This window comes from Stegostoma tigrinum, unplaced genomic scaffold, assembly GCF_030684315.1.
Source record: "Stegostoma tigrinum isolate sSteTig4 unplaced genomic scaffold, sSteTig4.hap1 scaffold_515, whole genome shotgun sequence".
NCBI classification, from domain to species: domain Eukaryota; kingdom Metazoa; phylum Chordata; class Chondrichthyes; order Orectolobiformes; family Stegostomatidae; genus Stegostoma; species Stegostoma tigrinum.
In genome coordinates, this window is record NW_026728446.1 from 22,254 (window position 1) to 42,849 (window position 20,596).

Consider the following 20,596-nt stretch of genomic DNA (forward strand, 5'->3'; position numbering starts at 1 on the left):
GCGTACTGAGTTACTCGCTACAGTATTCCGAGTCTCTGACAGACTCTCACAGCCAATGCGTTTGTGTGTCAAGTCCAGCTGAGTTTCCAGTTAATGGAAACTCCCAGGGTGCTGATAGCGGGAATTCAGTGATGGTAACATCACTGAACATCATAATGCATTGGTAAGACTGCCTGACATTCTTGTGACATGAATATTACTTGCCACTGGTTAGCCCAAGCCTGGATATTGTCCAGACCTTGTTCCATTTGAACATGAGATAGTAGGAACTGCAGAATCAGAGATACCAAGGTGTACAGCTGGATGAACACAGCAGGCCAAGCAGCAAAGGGTCTATGCCCAAAACATCAGCCTTCCTGCTCCTCTGATGCTGCTCAGCCTGCTGCGTTCATCCAGCTCTACACCTTGGTATCCCATGTGAACATGGACTGCTTTGTTATCTGAAGAGATGCAAGTGGTACTGAACATCTCCATTTCTGACTTACGATGGAGGGAAAGTCTTTGGTGAAGCAGATGAAGATGATTGGACTAAGTTCACTACCCTGGAGAACAGATGTTCACGAGCTGAGATGACTCACCTCCAACAATCACAACCATCTTCCCGTGAGCCAGGTACGACTCCAACTAGTGGAGATTCTGCCCCTTAATACCCGTTGATTCTAGTTTGCGAAAGCTCGATGCCACCTCCAGTCAAATGCACCTTGACGTCAAGGGCTGTCACTCACACGTCACCTCTCGACTGCAGCTCTTTTGTCCACATTTGAACTAAGGTTGTAATGGAGGTCAGGAGCCGAGTGGTCACTGGATGTCACTGAGCAGATGCTGTTTGATAACAACCTTTCATCATTTTACTAAATTGGCTGGGTTGATTTTTTTTTTAAGGGAAGGAAAATAGCCGGGCAATTTTCCACATTTCAGGTAGATGCTAGTGTCGTAACTGTACTAGAACAGCAAGTTCTGAAGCACAGGTCTTCAGTACAGTTGCTGGAATGTTGTCAGAGCCAAAAGACTTAGCATTATGTAGTGTCTCCAGACATTTCTTGATGTCACATGGAATGAATCAAATTGGGCGAAGACTGCTTCCAGAGATGCCGAAGACCAGAGAAGGCTGAGACGGATCATCTACTTGGCATTTCTGGCTGAAGAACGCTGTGAATACTTCAGCACCCCAACAGCCCAACAAGTCCACACCAACCCACAGAGCATCCCACCCAGATCTATCTCCCTATAACCCCATCTAATCTATGCAACCTGGAACGCTACAGGCAGTTACCCACGGCCAAACCATTAACCTGCACATCTTTGGTCTACGGGAGGAAACCCTCGCAGACATGGGGAGAACATGCAAACTCCACACAGACAGTCACCTGAGGGTTGAATCAAACCCAGGTCCCCTGCCACTGAGAGGCAGTAGTGGTAACCACCAATCCACTGTGCCACCATTATCTTTCGCACTGACGTGCCAGGCTCTTCCATCATAGAGGATGTGGATAATTGTAGAGCCTTCTCATCCAGCAAGTTGTTTAATTGTTCACTACCATGCACATGGTAGATGCGGCAGAACTGCAAAGCTCAATCTGGTCAGTTGGTTGTGATATCTCTATCACTTGCTGCTTCTGTTGTTTGGTAGCTTCACCAGGCAGACACCTCACATTCAAGTAATCCTGGTGCTTCTCCTGGCATTACTTCCTGCACTCTCCAGTGAACCAGGATTGATCCAAAGACTTGGTAGTAAGGGTTGAGTGGGGACATGCCAGACCACGAGTTTGCAGCTTGTATCAGGGTACAATTCTGCCGATAGCCCACTGTGCCTCATGGATGCTCAGTTTTGAGTTGCTGGATCTGTTCAAAATCTGTACCATTTAGCACAGGGGGATAGTGCCACACAACATGGAGGGTGATCCCCATGTGAAGGCAGGACTTTGTCTCCACAAGGACTGCGCAGAGGTCATACGGATACCATCATGGACAGAGCCACTTGGTTGGATCAGGAAGAGGTCAAGTGTGTTTTTCCTTCTGGTTAGTTCTCTCACCAACTGCTGCAGACTCAGTCTAGTAGCTAAGATAACAAAGAGTGGAGCTGGATGAACACAGCAGGCCTAGCTACATCCTTTAGGATCCAACCAACTTGATCTATAGTACTGCTGCCAAGCCACACTTGGAGGACAAAGAAATTCTCTGTGCAGAATACATTTTTGTGTCCTTGCCACTCTCACTATTTGCTTTCAGTGTTGTTCAACATGGAGTGCCAATTCAGTCAAGTGAGGGCAGTACATGGTAATCAAGAAGAGGTTTCCCTACCCATGTTCAATCTGAAGCCATGGGACTTCATGGAATCCAGTGTCAATGTTAAGGACTCCAAGGGCAACTCCCTCCAGACTGTATATCACTGTGCCTTCATCTCTGCTGAGTCTGTCCTACCAGCAGGACTGGACATATCAATGTATGGCGACAGTGGTACCTGGAACAGTCATTGTCACTGAATCATACCTTACTGACAATATCAGGCTGTGCCTCACTAGTCTATGAGAGAGCTCTCCCAATTTTGGCACTAGACCCCAATTGGTCAGTAAGGAGGACCCTGTAGGGTCAACACAGATGTTTCTGCCATTGTCTTTTCTGGTGCCTAGGTCGATGCCAGACGATTTGTCTGATTGCAAAGAAATGAAACTTTGCAGCAGTTGGTACAACTCAATAGCCTGGTAGGCCATTTCAGAGGCCTACTAAGAGTCAACCAAACTGCTATGGGTCTGGAGTCACATGTAGGCCAGACCAGGTCAGAATGGTAGATTCCTTTTCCTTATTTCCAGTGTTTTTTTTAAAAATATAAATTGAATTCCAATTCCACCATCTGCCATGGCAGGATTCAAACCCTAGTCCCCAGAATATTCACTGAATTGCTAGATTAATCCAGCAACAATATCACTGGCCATTGTCCACTTTTTTAGATAGTGGCAGTCATTCTAAAAAGATTAGTGATTGGGCCACTGTTGTTCACTATTTACACTAGTAAAAATTGAACTTTGAAATTGCAGGAGTATATTAAAAATTCCAGTTACAAAATCAGGGTGGAGACTCGTGGCAACAAGACAAATTGTTATAGTCACTGATAAATCCGGGAATTCAAAAAGAAACTCTACAGACTGTTTCAACATGGAAAGGTGGTTCAGCTGAATAGCACAGTAACGGGAAAACATTGAGAAATAAGCAGATGTGATCACAGGGCAAGTTGAAGCAAGGCTGAACAACACTAGTACAGGCCTGTTCCTGTAGAAAAACTAGTCACGTAACAAAAGTTAAAATGGACAAGCACAATGTTTGTGATGCACTCCCCAACTTGTAATTTGACAAAAATTGATCAAGGACAGAATTCATGACACCTTAAGGTCATAGTATGCAAGAGATTTACAACCAGAACTCATTCACTCAATTCAGAATCTGAGCTTGTGAAATATCTGGCAAGGGTGCCACATTTGAATTTTGCAGCATGCCTTCTAATGTTTATTAAATCTGATAGATGTCCTGCTGCCATACTGCAGTTATGAAGCCATTTTACAGACAAGTTTAAACACAAAAGCAGATTCCAGGTCAGCAGAAATGAGGTATAACCACACTGACTCCAATGCAGTCAAAAATTATGTATTATTGCTTCATGACGCATATGCCCAGGACACAGCAAAAAGCATTGCTTAAAACATAGCCTAGTTTCTCTTCATGATATTAACGTCAGCGTAAACAGAAACACTTTGGGGTGCAACCACACCATCACATTAAATATGATCTGGAATTCAGTTCCTATATTGGGCTGTGATTTAAGTCTTTCAGTCAGGAAAGAAATAGTAATGCTGAAAACATGACAAGCATATCTTAAAAAGCACATACAATCACAGATCAGGAAAAAAATAAACATCAAGAGCAGTTGAAGCTAAAGATACTTCCCAGCTATTCATTACATACTCTAGGCAAAGTTAACCAATGCAAGGCTAATAGTTGTAATGGGAGCGAGACAAAAAAAAACTAAAAAAACTACCTCACAGTGAAATCAACAGATGGACAGGACTTCCAAAACAAAAAAAAACAACAGCATTAGGAATGAAGGCCAATCACTCCATAAACACTAGGAGAACCCGGAACAAGGTAGCACAACCTCAAGATCTTGCCCGGGAGGAAGGAGTTGGGGAAATCTGGAACTGTTCTTCTAATAGAAGCTGGGTGTTAGAAAAGTGAACTGAGGGGCAGAGGATTTCTGCTGGTCGAAGGTATCAGGGATCTCGATGTGAGTTTGCTCGCTGAGCTGGAAGGTTAGTTTTCAGATGTTTTGTCACCATTCTAGGTAACATCATCAGTGAGCCTCCGACGAAGCGCTGGTGTTATGTCCCGCTTTCTATTTATCTGGTTGGGTTTCCTTGGGTTGGTGATGTCATTTCCTGTTCTTTTTCTCAGGGGATGGTAGATTGATTTGGAGCCAATCTACCATCCCCTGAGAAAAAGAACAGGAAATGACATCACCAACCCAAGGAAACCCAACCAGATAAATAGAAAGCGGGACATAACACCAGCGCTTCGTCGGAGGCTCACTGATGATGTTACCTAGAATGGTGACGAAACGTCTGAAAACTAACCTTCCAGCTCAGCGAGCAAACTCACATCCAGAACCTCAACCTGAGCTACAAATCTTCTCAAAACTCACTGGTATCAGGGATTTCAATCAAGGGAAGGTAAATGTAATCACTGTAGAATCCAGGGAGTTGATTGCCTGAACAGGCCAAAAGGAGCAAGGTGGCCATCAATAATGTACTACAACAGGGATTAGCTCTTCCCAACGAGAAGAACAAGTCAAACGGTTTTTGTCATTTGTAGTTAATTTGTAAAGCATCAATGCTACATAATCACACAAATTTAATGTGAAACAAACTTTCCCTCAAATTTTCTTCCCACATATAACTACTTTGAAAAAAATTGTTTCGAACTTGAAGTTACAAGGAAGCAAACAGCAACTGAATTGAAAGTCTAACTGCAACTCACACAGAATTATCAATCTCAGTTGTATAGTTCATTTATAAGTGTTCATCAAGCCAGACAACGTTAAGATCTCCATACTCACACAGAACAAGCGTAAAATATCCTACCTTTCTCGGAGGAGATATAGCTGAAATCTATTAGCTAGTTTCATTAGTTCAGTGAGGAATACATCATCCTCCTTCAGTTCAAGTTCATCTGTGTAAATCCATCGGAGCATTGCCATAGTTACTTCTGGATCTGCATCTGGCAAGGTGAACAAAAGAAAATCATTTATAGTAAGAAAATGTAATAAGCATGAGGATGACAAGTTGCCATTCAACAAAGATCATGACCACATCTTTCCATTAATGATACCTTGCCATTCTAAGCTCAAAACCCTTTGCCCAAAAGTCAATCTCATACCTGAGCATGCATCAAGTGAACAGCCACAGTGCACAGAGGTACTGAATTCCAAACACTAACACTTGCAAAGGAGTTTTTCATCTTAGTCGCAACTGCATGCCTGAGACTGATTTTTACCTTCTAGACTTTCTCGGCAAAAGAAACAATTTCTCAGTATCTACTGTATTAGGTCAGTTTAAAAATGTTACTTCCAGCACAATCTCCAGTCATTTGCCCAATTCCACAGAACACATGTCCACATTATTCAGAGGTCAGCCTTCTTACTTCAGAAATCAATCTAGTAAACTTTTGTTATACCTTGCTCTCAGGGAAGTATGTCCTACCTTTGGTAAAAAGAAAATGGGACCCAGTATTCCTGATGCGGACTCACTAAAGACCTGTATTAGTGCAGTATAACTTCCTCACCCTTGTACTTCATAAGCTTTTCAATAGCGGTGATATACTAGCTGCCTTACAAACTGCTTGTTGAAATTGCAAGTTTACTTTCTCCAAATTGCATACAAGGACACTCAAACCCATTCAAATCCTAATACTTGATGGTTGCAAACTATTTTGCTTTTCTATTCTTCCAAACAAAGTGAATAATTCTCCACTTCCCAACACTGTACACCTTGTGCCACTGCTTGTCCAACAAATCCTGTTATGTCCTCAGCTTCTAGCCTTGCCCCAGAATGGATACCGGTGAACTATAGCTCTCTGTATTCTCTATCCCCATCCCTGAACAGGAAGTTTATATTTTTTCCCCACATAGGGATCATTCCAGAATTCCCTCAATTCTAGAAAGTCAAAACAAAAGCATTTAGCACCCATATAGTTACCTCTTTTTGAGCAAAAACACCTTGGACCATTAGGGTTAAGCAAATCAGCAGCTTTTACACATTAAATTTTGGCTTATAGCTTTCCTCACAAAGAACGGGTAGAGCCACAAGGTGGCATGGGAACAATAATTCTTTAGGAGCAAAACCTATTCAAGATAATATAGGCTTTCCATTTTGGGTATTCAAGTCTGTAAACCAGAGGAGAAACCATATCTATACAGCTTAGTACTTACTCATGCTAGGGACACCTTGCAAACAAAATAATAGCGCCAACACTTCAGCAATGGGTCATACACCATTACCAGAACACAAACAAGCAAACACTCAGTTCTCAGGCCCAGGCTTCACCCAGATAATTGCTAACCTGAACAGGCAGGTCACGTGACTAGACTGCAAGACCTGATGCTTAAGATTGCTGCATGTAAAGAGCATGGTGGCAGTAGTCATTAAACATCCCCCACCCCATCTGCACTTCAGATAGAGGGAAGGTCATTATGATCCACTTGAAGACGATTGGGCCTAGGACGCGGAGGAACTCCTGCAGAGATATCCTAGAAAACTGATGACCAATCTCCATAAATCACAACTACCTTTTCTTGTTGGGTATGACTCCAACTAGGAGTGTTTTTCCCCACTGAGACCAACTGACTCCAGTTTTGCTACAGTTCCACAAAATCACATGCTTATGGCACACCTCAGTACTAACCCTTTCAAATACAAACAGCTACACTTTAGAAATTTTGTACATTAAGCACCCCATGAATCAGTTATCTGATTAGGCTGTGCTCAACATAAAACACTCCTTTCGGACAGTGTAATTTTTGTTCAACCAAACAGCAGCAGGACTGATTATTTTCTTCCCTCCACAAACACTCCAAAATCAGCACCACATAGGAGGAAAAATAAATGTGAGAGATATTGGATCGATATGGTACAGTGGCCAACGAGCCAGAAATAGAGTTCAAACAGGCAGTTCACCCATTTTAGACAATCAATAAAAAGGCCCTATATTCTTTAGAGATTAGAAGAATGAGAGGTGATCGAATTAAAATACCAGAGATGGTTTGACAAGGGATATCCTAAAAAGTTGCTCCTCCAGGTTAACGGGTTTAAGAGTTAGGGGGTCTCTCAAGATAAGGGGTTCAGCTGTTTGGGAGAACAATGAGAAATCCCTTCACGCAAAAGCTTGCGAATTCTTTTCTCCAAAAGGGCTCCAGGTGCTCAACACCCATGTGGCTTTCGATTAAGTGATTTTTTGGGCAATAAGGGAATCCAGGGAAGTGGAGCTGATGCAGCGGTTTAAAAGTCATGGACAAATTGGTGCAGCAGGCTCAAGAAGCGTAGACACTACTTCACATTCTGACCTTTAAGCTTATAACATAAAATCAAGTACAGGTAGTTCTCCTAATACTCAACATTGTGTGACCTTGCACTGTAGAAAATCACGTCACAGGGAAATCACTAACTGTCCAGTAGAAAGGTTACGTTATCCAAACAACATCAACGTAACATGCTATAAGAGAACTACATGCTGAAAGATAATAGGTGCAGGAGTAGGCCATTCGGCCCTTCGAGCCAGCACCACCATTCATTACGATCATGGCTGATCATCCACAATCAGTATCCTGTTCTTGCCCTATCCCCATAACCCTTGATTCCACTATCTTTAAAAGCTCTATCTCTTTCTTGAAACTATCCAGAGACTTGGCCTCTACTGCCTTCTGGGGCAGAGCATTCCATATACCCACCACTCTCTGGGTGAAGAAGTTTCTCCTCAACTGTTCTAAATGGCCTTCCTCTTACTTTTAAACTCTGTCCTCTGGTTCTGGACTCCCCCATCAACAGAAACATACTTCCTGCCTCCAGATTGTCCAATCCCTTAATAATCTTATATGCCTCAAATCAGATCCCCTCTCATCCTCCTAAACTCAAGCGTATACAAGCCCAGTCGCTCCAATCTTTCAACATATGATAGTACCGCCATTCCGGGAATTGACCTTGTGAACCTACGCCGCACTCCCTCAATAACAAGAATGTCCTTCCTCAAACGTGGAGACCAAAACTGCACACAATACTCCAGGTGCGGTCTCACCAGGCCCTGTACAGCTGCAGAAGGACCTTTCTGCTCCTATACTCAATTCCTCTTGTTATGAAGGCCAGCATGCCATTAGCTTTCTTCAATGCCTGCTCGCTTTCAGTGACTGATGTACAAGAACACCCAGATCTCGTTGAACTTTCCCTTTACCAAACTGGACTCCATTTAGATAGTAATCTGCCTCCCTGTTCTTGCCAAAGTGGATAACCACACATTTATCCACATTAAACTGCATCTGCCATGTATCCGTCCACTCACCTGGCCTGTCCAAGTCATCCTGTATTCTCATAACATCTTCCTCACATTTCACTCTGCCACCCAGCTTTGTGTCATCAGCAAATTTGCTCATATTAAACTTTTAATGCCTTCATCTACATCATTAATGTATATTGTAAATAGCTGTGGTCCAGCACCAAACCTCATGGAACGCCACTGGTCACTGCCTGCCATTCCGAAAGGGACCCGTTTGTCACTACTCCTTGCTTCCTGTCAGCCAGCCAATTTTCAATCCAACTCAGTATTTTGCCCCCAATACCACGTGCCCTAATTTTGCTCACTAATCTCCTATGTGGGACTTTATCAAAGGTTTTCTGAAAGTCCAGGAATACTACATCCACTGGCTGCCCCTTGTCCATCTTCATAATTACATCCTCAAAAAATTGCAGAAGATTAGTCAAGCACGATTTCCCTTACGTAAATCCAAGCTGACTCTGACCTATCCTGTTACTGCTATCCAAATGAGTTGTAATTTCATCCTTTATAATTGACTCCAACATCTTTCCCACCACTGACATCAGGCTAACTAGTCTATAATTCCCTGTTTACTTTCTCCCTCCTTTCTTGAAAAATGGGACAGCATTAGCCACCCTCCAATCCGCAGGAACTGATCCTGAATCTATAGAACATTGGAAAATAATTACCAATGCGTCCACGATTTCTAGAGCCACCTCCTTAAGTACCCTGGGATGCAGACCATCAGGTCCCGGGGACTTATCACCCTTCAGACCTAACAATCTATCCAGCACCATTTCCTGCCTAATATAAATTCCTTCAGTTCATCCATTACCCTAGGTCCTTCAGCCTCTACAACATCTGGGAGACTGCATGTGTCTTCCCGAGTGAAGACAGAGCCAAAGCACCTATTCAACTCTTCTGCCATTTCCTTGGTCCCCATAATAAATGCACCCGTTTCTGTCTTCAAGGGCCCAATTTTAGTCTTAATTTTTTTTTCTTTTCACATACCTAAAAAAGCTTTTACTATCTTCCTTTATATTTTTGGCCAGTTTCCCTTTGTACCTCTTTTTTCTCCACGCATTGCCTTTTTAAGTTATCCTCTGTTGCTCTTTAAAACTTTCCTAGTCCTCCGGCTTCCAGCTCATCTTTGCTGTGTTATATTTATACAGTCCTTAGCTTCCCTCGTCAGCCACGGCTGCCCCCTCCTCCCCTTAGGATCTTTCTTCCTCTTTGGACTGAGCTGATCCTGCACCTTCTGCATTATATCCAGAAATACCTGCCATTGTTGTTCCACTGCCTCCCTGATAGGGTATTGAACTTTGGCGAGCTCCTCCCTCACAGCTCCATAGTTCCCTTTGTTCAACTGCAATACTGACACTTCCGATTCTCCCTCTCAAACTGCAGATTAAAAAAAAACTTATCATATTATGGTCACTACCTTGAAATCCCTGATCAAATCCAGTTCATTGCACAACACCAGATCCAGAATTGCCTCCTCCCTGGTAGGCTCCAGTACAAGCTGTTCTAAGAATCCATCTTGGAGGCACTCTACAAATTCCCTTTCTTGGGGTCCAGTACCATCTTGATTTTGCCAGTCTACCTGCATGTTGAAATCTCCCATAACAACTGTAGTGATACCTTTGTGACAGGCCAATTTCAACTCTTGATTCAACCTGCACCCTACATCCAGACTACTGTTTGGGGGCCTGTAGATAACTCCCATTAGGGTCTTTCTACCCTCAGAATTCCTCAGCTCTATCCATACTGACTCTACATCTCCTGATTCTATGTCCCCCCCTCGCAAGGGACCGAATAACCATTCCTCACCAACTAGGATAATATTGCAGCATGAATAAGGGAGTGAAAACTGCTTTCCGAGTCCATCTTATACACCAACCTGACAGGTCAAGTTCATCAGTAGAAGCAAGATTCGCCAGGCTCCAGGTATCACTGCGTGCTGCCAAAACAAACTTGTGAACGTTGATGTACTTTCCCCCAACCTTCACTTTCAGATCACTGCAAGATTAAAAAAAAAAACAGTTTTTATGCTGCACCATTACTGAAACCTGCCAGAGCGATGATGAGCAATCGCAAAGATATCCCTTTTGACAAATGCCCAGCAGGGTGAAACATTGGGAAATATCAAGGAAGAGCAATACCACAATTGAGAGGCTGGTTGGACTCCAAGCAGTTTAGGAAAACAAAGGCAGGAAGCAAGAGGTTTCAAACAAGGTGGCACGGCAAGAAGGGAAGGTGGGACAAATGAACCAAATTAAATGGGAAGTGGGTTAACCCAATATTCAAATTGTCTGTTTTGGATATGGAAGTGGTCAACAGAAAAGCACTAAAGCTTGCCAGGGATAATGCAGTTAACTTAATGGTTCTTCAGCCAAGTATAATAGGAAACTGAGCAACTGGAAAGCTTCAGTGATTGTAAAGGTTGTGCAGCATTTAGACTCTTCAGCTGTTTCAATATCTGTCATTACACATTAACTACAGGCTCATGAGTCAAACTTCCTGGCCCTACACTGGTGCAGAATTATTCTTCCTCATCCTTGCTATAAAATGTCTCCTAGAAGTCATCTCCTCCAGCGGCACTTAGCATTAAAATTGTCAAGATGCTCAGAATCAGCACTTTTTTAAAAAAGTGTAGGCTTTAAAACAAAAAAAAAATTCTTCAGTGGAATGATCCTCCAAGCTAAAATGAGCCATTGTCACTAAATCTAGCTATTAAAGAGAGTGTGTCCTGGATATGCACCAGTTACAGGACCAAACACACAGAAATGTTAAATGTTCATAGAGCACAACACCAAACTGCCCTCTGAGCAGTGAGGGATAAGCAATAAACGCTGCCTCTTCAATGACACCCCCATCCTGCAAATGATTAATGAAAAATAAACACACCATGCCATTTGAAAAGAGATATTCACTTAATCCTACTAAACTTCTCTTCCAAATACTTAATCAACTCTTTGAAAAGAGAATATCGAATCTGCTTCTATTGTCCTTTCAGTACTTTCCCCAATCAGCTCACTGTTTTAAAGACACTTCACCTCATCATTGGGTTTCTTTGCCAAACATTTCACTATCTATAAATCTGGTTAGTGACTCTCAAGTTACTGTGAATAAACCTCTCTTCGCATTACTTCAAAAGCAACATACTGCAAATCTAAAACAGAAAATATTCAGCAGGCCATCCAGTATCTGTGGAGAAACAGTTAACTCCTCAGGTCGAGCACCCATCTTAGAATCCTTACATCAGACACCTAGAAGTCCTGACAATGAGTCAGTGTCCAGAAACTTTTTCTCCTATTTCACAGATCCTGGCAGACCCAAACATTTCCAATACCTTATCATAGCATTCTCTGCTGAAAAGGAAAATAAACCCATTTTGCCAAATATTAATTGAAAGTCCGCATATACTTCAAATTTCACACCCTCATCGATTGTGTTATTTCAACGGACTCAACCAAATTCAAACAGGATAGGTCTGTAATAAATAATTTATATTTTTTTAAAAACTCATGTAGACTATGAGCCAGTAATTAACTTTGGTCCTGATCAACACCCTTCATTAATTCCTGATAATTTCTTTTATGATCCTAAATTAGCCCTGTGCTCACTTGCACTGTTTGCATTTATAAACAGGCTTTGGGATGTTAGCTGTTAATTTACTATAGATACTCTCTCCCCAGCCTCTTACATTGTTTGTTTTATCCCCAAACATATCTTTACTTTCCCCCCAAAACAGAAAGCCAAATGGAGTAATGAGCCTAACAAACTACAATCGAATGCAGCCACATGCTCCAGTTTCCTCCCACAGTTCAAAAGCTGTGCCGGTTAGGTGGATTGGCTGAGCTACAAATTGTCCAGGGATACGCAGGCTAGGTGAGTTAGCCATGGGAAACATGAGGTTGAGGATAGGATGGGGCGGCTGGGTCTGGGTTTGATGCTCTTTGGAGGGTCATTGCAGACTCAAAGGGCCAAGTGGTCTTTTTCCATACTGTAGGGATTCTATGAATTATTACTGCATATCTAATGCTGTGCAATCAAAAAAATTCTCCTGTAAAGAGCTAAAAGATAAATCAAAGTCCACGTTTTTAACCATACGAAACAACCACATTTAAGAGATCTATTGCCTGAAAAACAACCCAAGAAAGGGAGGAAAGTAGGTGATGAAAGAAAACATGCCAACAGATGCAAGGATTTGTTTGCAAGTCAGAGCTAAAGTTCATTAAGTGGCACTGCTGGTCTGCAGCCAGTTCTGAAGTAGACTGCTACTTCTGTTAGCTGAAGTGAATGGATGATGAATATGAAGTTGTTGACTTGCTCGCTGAGCTGTCTTGTTTTTGTTCAAACGTTTCAGCACCACGCTGATATCAGTGGAACCTCTGATGAAGTGATGTTATTCTACTCTGTTTGGAATTTACACTGTCCGTTCAGTTATGGTGAGTGCTGTCATTTCCAGTTTTGATTTGAGATAATAGGAACTGCAGATGCTGGAGAGTCCGAGATAACAAGGTGGAGAGTTGGATGAACACAGCAGGCCAAGTAGCAACTTAGGAGCAGGAAAGCTCTAAAAGGTGCTGCTCAGCCTGCTGTGTTCATCCAGTTCTACACCTTGTTACCCAGTTTTGATCTGTATGGGTTCAAAGCCGGAAATGACAGCACTCACCATAACAGAGCAGACAGTGTAAATTCTGAACAGAGTAGAACAACATCGCTTCATCGGAGGTTCCACTGATGATGTCACCAAAACAAGCCAGCTTGGCAAGCAAGTCAACAACCTCACCCACAACCAAAGCTACAGATCTTTGCCCATACTTTAAATGGAAGTAAATTTCAGGGCAAATACAAAATCATTGTCCCACAAATGATTAATTTATAAATCCAGAAAGAAAAACACTTTCCACAATGTCCTACAGGGATATTCCTGTGTAGAATACATTTATTTACTGTGAACGTATATTTAATCAAGACAATGTAGAAAGCCATAAAGCATCCTTCGGTCATAAAATAAATCTTTCAAATAAAGCTAATATTCCTAGTTCAGACCAATTGGCACTGGAGCAGATGAGCTGAAGAGGCAAAGGATTATAGCACCATTGTTTGAATTTAGATGTTCTGACATCAATGGTCAATTTATGATTGTTGCAAAAAAAGGTAATCTAGTCAACAACTCAATTAAGAGTCAATAAGTACAGAAAACTTTGTTTTAACTAGCATCTTATGAGCCAGCACTCTCGACAAACTGCCAAAAATTAGACATCCGGTATTTGAGGTGTATAACTATTAGCTCGAACTCTAAGTAGTCAATTGAAGGTACAAGAATGAGAAGATTCTCTGCAAGTTTTAAGGCAAAGCTGGATTATTATTTTTTCAGTGATTAATGCTGTAAATGAAGTATAAAAGTGACGCACATACCCGCTGCAGTATATTTCTATTGCTTACTGTGTTTTTTTACAATGATTATGCGGATCTCTTGTTCCATTGGTACAATACTAAACCTTCAGGTGCCAGTTAATAAAACGTTTGCAGTTTGTATCAGTTCAACAGACCTGGTTACTTCCCAACATCCAATATCTTATCACAGGCTAAGTCAATACATTAACCTTCACTATACAAGATTTACCTGTATTGTTCTTGCTGATAAAGCTCAGACACAATAGACAGAAGTCGGCAAACAAAGGAGTCACTGGCATTTTCTACTGTAGATGTGGCTGCGAGCATGGTACATCTCTTCTCTGTTTCTGCCAGCTTCTGTTGCATTTTCACATACTCCTGGCGGAGAAGGGCCAGGTGTTTCTGCAGCTTAGCAACCTCCTCTATCAAATGGCACAAGAACAGTCAGAAGAGGAAACAAACAAATATAAATGACAAGTAACTAACAGGCCCTTGTGCTAGGAGAACTTAAAATGGCTTTGCTAAAAAGCTTTAATGTGAATTCCACAAATTGTCAGTTCCATTATTTTATTTTTGTTAGCTTCGTTATTTTACAAAATTAAAAACATCCAATTTGTTGCACTGCTTGCTACAGATAACTAGGTCAGTAAAGATGTTTTATCTTTGGCATAGAGAGAACAGAGTTTTCCAAATAAAATCAGCAATTGTTCCCTAGTCTGCTACGTTCAAACCATCAGTCCAATTCCACACGCAAATTAAGAAAAGAGTTAGCATAGAAATTCCAGCTACAAGCTCCAAGAACATGTGGGTAAGGAATTGCTACTGCTCACTGCATAGTGAAGACTTCAACCACAATCACCAGGGTCCCTAAAACCCAAAAGAACACTCATTTGTGGTTCAAATGCTACCTAGTGAAACCCCTTATCCTGTTCGGGTATTCATTTTCTAAAGTGGGTACCTGACACATATGGAAACCAATCGCAAATGTATAGAAGTGTCCACTGAGAAATTCACAAAAAAAGAAGAGACTGCTTGGCTATCACAGAATCCGCACACTGTCCGCCTTGAAATACACTTCAGTTTACAAAATCTTGATTGGGAGATGGGGGTGGGATGCAGATCAACAGAGCCAAGCATGCATTAATACAAAACCCAGTCAGTCAATCTTATTTTACCTGAAATCATCCTGCTTCTACAATCCTTTCATAATATGGAGGGGAGGAGAGGACTGTTCAGTCTGCAGTCTAATCAGTACTGAGAATGGGACTCCTGCCCACATTGCATCTCTGACCACTAGTCAAGAACAAAGCCCAAACCAGAAATCAGAGTTGCAGCTCACCCCAGGTGTAACACACAAGGGACTGACTGGATTAGTGCCAATGATTCACCACAAACAGACAACACTGGAGAATCTCTCTCACCACACCCACCCACCCACCATCAATGCCAGGTTTCTTCAACATTCTCCACATTTGTTGCAGATTGCTAGCATCCACAGCACTGTGATTTTATTTCAATAATCTGCTCATGCTTGCAGAGCAGTGAGTATGAAGTTCAATCCCACATCCCCTTCCAGTGCCTCTGAAATCAGCGAGAAAACAAATCAATGGAACAACTTATCAGCATTCCCATTTGATGCCAAAACCAGCTTAGCAGCACTGTACATCTGCCCTAGTACCAAGATTAAATTCAACAGAACACACACTATATACACAGCCAGAAATCCCACCAACATTCTTACTCCAAAATGCCCTGCTGGGACAGCAGGCACCGTGAACAATCACACGCTCCTAAAGGCAGATATTTGGCCATGGTGGGCTTCACAACTAAACTGGGTTCCAGCCCCACCCTGATATTAAACACACTGTACAATAGAGGCTAATGCACAGTCAGGACCCCCAACTCGATCATGCTGTGCCATTATTAATAAACAGCTGAAGGCACCGAGTACAAAGTCTCTAACTCCCCAATAATACCCTATGACAATACTTAACAAGCCAAGCCCCCAGGCAAGTTGCACAAGTGCAGGTGCAACACTGCCATCTGCCCAACGTGGACAAATGCCTTTTACATCCTGGCCACAAAAAGCAAGATGAAACCAATCCAGCCTATTACTGGCCCATTACTTTACTCGATCAAAAAGTGATCCTAATCAGTGTCACCAAGCAGAACCTGCTCAGAATAACTTGCCCACTGACACTGAAGTTAGGATCTACCAAGATCACTCAACACCTGAGCGTCATCACAATCCTGGTCTAAACACAGGCAGAGGTGAATTCTAGAGGGGGAGGAAAGTGTGAAGGTCCTTGACCATCAAAATTGCATTTGACCTAGTGCAGCAACAAGGAGCTCGAGTAAAACTAGGGTCAATGGGACTGAAGGGGCAAACTCTCTGCTGGTTTGAGTCATACTCGGCACATAGGAAGATGATTGTGGTTGTTAGGAGTCAGTCATTTCAGCTCCAAGTCATCTCAATAGACAATAGGTGCTGGAGTAGGCCATTCGGCCCTTCAAGCCAGCACCACCGTTCATTGTGATCATCCACAATCAGCATCCTGTTCCTGCTTTATCCCCATAACCCTTGATTCCACTATCTCCTTGACCCCCACTGATTCAGAGGCACTAGAAGGGGATGAGAGATTGAACTTCATACTCACTGTTGCTCTGCGAGCATGAGCAGATTATTGAAATAAAATCAGTGATGTGGATGCTAGCAATCTGCAACAAATTGTTCAGAGTAGTGCTCTAGGCCAAATTGTCTTCAGATGCTTCAATTATCTTTCCTGCACTACAACATCAGAAGCAGGAGTAGACACGCACGCACACACACACACACAGTTCATGTTTGAGGAGTCAGGAACTCTGCTTAACTTTGTTGTCCAGATCGTGCCATGTATTGACATTCAAGTTGGGGGCTAATAAGTGGAAACCATTATTTACAATGGAGTGCCAGGCAGCAACTACTGCCCTTTCATCATCATACCACCCCCAACACAATCCGCCCATCATCATACCACCAATAACCAGGGCAGAACTCTACTAGCCATAAGCACGTGGTACAAGGACAGGTCAGAGGCTGGAATTCTGCAGCAAATGACCTACCTCCAGAATTCCCAAAACTTGTGCCTTGTATGTGGTGGACAGGTCTGGAGTGTAACGGATTCCGAATTCACAAAGCTAAGTACAGCTCCAACAACACAATAAGTTTGACACAGAACAAAGAACCCCACTTAAATTAGTGCCCACTATCACTTTAAAACGTTTATTAGCCTCACACTGTGCATAGGGGCAGCAAACACAAAGGTTTCAGTGCAGCAGTGCAAAACCTTCCAAACCCACTACCAAAGTTAAGGCCTATGAAGAGAAGATAATTATCAAAAATAATGAATTTAGGCACATTTGTTTCAGTCATTAGAGAGTGGCTGAAGTGAAGGGTACAGATGCACTTACAGGGAAACTAGATATTGAGAGAGTAAGGAAAGGATATGCTGATAGTGAGACGAGAAAAAGATGGGCAGAGACTTATGTAAAATGTACTGTCACCACAGGCCAGTTGGTCAAATGGTTGGTATGTTAAGTTCTATGTAATTAAGTACACAAATGATGGTTAAAATTCCAATCTCCATTGTCATTACAGCCACCTACTACTAGTGCAAGAGAAAGAATAACCATAGTGATGATAAATCAGACAGGGCCTGTGTTTATTTAATATCCATTCTTGAAAGAAATCACAACCGACATGGCCACCTTCAACTACCTTTGAGAAAGGGGGGGGGAAAAAAACATTCTTGGAGCTGAAAAAACAAAAGCCACAGTTGCACCCACACTGTTAGCGGGAAAGAAGTTCCAAGATTCTGACAATCGTGACGGAATGTTGATCTTTCCCAAATTAGCTTGACAGGGTGCAAGCTCAAGGGTGTAACCTTTTTATTTTAAAAAAAAAGATTTTATTTGCCATCCCCTTGCAATATAAAGGCCTTCAACTCAGCTCCCCTCCCTTTTCAGCTTCTTTAGAATGTACCTAGCCTATAACATCTCCTGAAAAGTAGGAGAGATTTTGTCAGTTCTTGATCATTTTACTCTAGGTCATCCAGTGTCATCTACCATCACCAAGCCCACTGCTGATTTAATTGTTTTTCACTCTTCTCCATTAGCTTACAATCCAAAATTCACATACGCCAAAGAGCCCCTGACAGACTCCTGGCCACCTCACTTCATGGCATACATAACACATCCTTTCTGGTTGGGCTGTACCATTCCAGAGACACCTCCCCAACCTTAGCCTTTACCCCAGTCAATACTCAAGTAATTAAAAGTTCTCTTTTACCCACATCAGATTAATTCCTCTCAATAAGATGTCAGGAATAATCATAGTCTTGTGTTTCTCAGCTGTAACCAGAGGGATACTTCAATACTTCAAGGAGGTCCCTTTTTCTCAAGTTATAATCAATTCTCCCACTCCATCTCCCTTTTCTCATTTATCTTTGCTGAACACTACCTCCTCGAAGCACCAAGTATCATTTTTAAGCCACAGTTCTGCATTTACTACGTTATCAGATACCCACACAGCAATTTGTGCTTGTAGATCACTAACTTTATTCACCAGAGCTTGCATTGGGTGTTGCTCAGCACTTCTTCAGCCTGCTCCTTTCTAATATGGAGCTACTCCCTTTTCTGGTACAACTCAACACACTGTGGGGGCAGGAACAGAGACACTGACTCCATGGAGTGGGGGGGGGGGGGGGGGCCAGTGGTGGGGGCAGGAACAGAGACACAGTGACCCCAAATGGAGTGGGGGGGGGGGCAGTGGAGGAGGAGGAGGAACAGAGACACAGTGACCCCAAATGGAGTGGGGGGGGGGGCAGTGGAGGAGGAGGAGGAACAGAGACACAGTGACCCCATGGAGTGGGGGGGGGGGGCAGTGGTGGGGGCAGGAACAGAGACACAGTGACCCCGGGGGGGGGGGGGGGGGGGTTGGGAAAGAGTAGGGACTGGACGGGGGTGGGGTGGGGTGGGTCACTCTCTACTCCAGCTCGAGATAAGCCTGAAGCCAGGCCTGGTCACCACAACCAGCCCAGTGTATCCGGGCCTGGGGACCGCAGGCTATGCTCCTGCGCCCTCCGCCAGCCGCGGCGCGGTTCGCCCCCACAAAGTCGCGGCACCGACAAGCTCCTACCTTCCGCCATCTTGGCCTGAGCCGCTCTCGCGATAACCGGCCGTTCGTTTCCTAACTCTCCCCCGCCCTGCAGAAATGGTCGCGCCCAAACGCGGGGGCGGGGCCTCTCTTAAAGTGGGACTGTCCCTGATTTGGAGAGTCTGTCACCTTTAATCCTTGCAGCCCACCTCCTGCGCACTTACAACCCCCTAACAGAGCCTGCTAGCAGCTTTGTTTACATTTAAAAAGTGCATCAATGCATTGACGAGGATTGAGAGTTGTAAGCAGGAGTTAATAAAGGCAGAAAGTTTTAGAGAAACTCAGCGCTATCTGTGGGGAGAGAAACAAAGTTAATGTTTGCAGACGAACTTGCCTCTTTTTCAGAATTTTTAGAATGCTGCTTTATTCCATGTATTGCTGATGTGTACAGTTAAAGTGTTCAACTCCAGAGAAAGAATCACACCACTGAAACTTACAAACTCCATCAAACTCAACTGTTGATATTTGCCTGTTATATATTCTAAAGGTCATTTATTTGTGAAGTCTCATTTAGCAGAAAATAGTGCTCCTTGTGGTTTGAATAACACAATCCATCTGACATGAGTTAATTTTACAGAAGTCTGAGCACTGAAATATGTGTGAATCTGACTTACTTAGTGTAAGGGTGTAATTGCATGGGAGGCAGTTCGGAGATGGTTCACTAGATTAATTCCAGAGATCAGAGGTTTGTCTCATAAAGAGAGATTAAGCAGTTTAAGCCTATACTATCTGGAGTTGAGAAGATTGAGAGGGGATCTAATTGAGGTTTATTACATGCTAAAGAGAGTTTACAAAGTCATAGAGTCATACAACATGGAAACAGACCTTTCGGTCCAACAAATCCATGCCAACCATGTTCCAAAACTAAACCAGACCCACCTGCCTGCATTTGGTCCATATCCCTCCAAACCTTTTCTGTTTATGTACTTCTCCAAATTAGTTATAAACACTGTGACTGTACCAAACTCCACCGCTTTCTCTGGCAGTTCATTTCACAGACAAGCCACTCTGTGTGTGTTAAAAAAACCTTGTTTTGAATTGCCTCACCCTAGGAGAAAGATCCTTGCTATTCACCTAATCTATGCCCCTCATTCTTTATAAATTTCAATAAGGTCATCCATCGACCTCGTGGCTAATATTACACCCTTGTTTAATCAGGTAGGGAGGAAGAAGACAGAAAAGAACGGGCCATTTAGCCTGGTCACTAATAAGATTTTAGAATGCATCATTAAAGATGAGATTGCGGACAATAAAGTCCAAATCTAAATCTGCTGGAAGAATTTACAAGTTGATTCTTAACCTGCTTGGCCTCATTATGGACACATCCTTGACATCAAGATGTGGAGTGGGACTCAAACCAGGCTCAGAGGTAAGGGATTGTACCTCTTGACCACAAGGCTCGCTCTTGATAATCATGTCCAAAAAAAT

The 20,596-nt window shown here is 42.8% G+C and overlaps 1 protein-coding gene across 1 annotated transcript in view; it reads right to left on the minus strand.

Moving 5' to 3' along the window:
- Positions 1–19,218, minus strand: part of LOC132208711 (rabankyrin-5-like) — a gene marked incomplete at its 3' end in the record, with an annotated part of 39,824 nt that extends 20,606 nt beyond the window's left edge. Inside the window, exons 1-4 of the mRNA XM_059644104.1 lie at positions 19,151–19,218; positions 14,204–14,396; positions 10,469–10,587; positions 5,130–5,265 (exon numbers count right to left, since the gene is read on the minus strand). Of these exons, the coding sequence (XP_059500087.1) occupies positions 5,130–5,265; positions 10,469–10,587; positions 14,204–14,396; positions 19,151–19,160 (458 nt within the window). The remainder of the gene's footprint in view (positions 1–5,129; positions 5,266–10,468; positions 10,588–14,203; positions 14,397–19,150) is intronic.
- Positions 19,219–20,596: the final 1,378 nt, after the last annotated feature.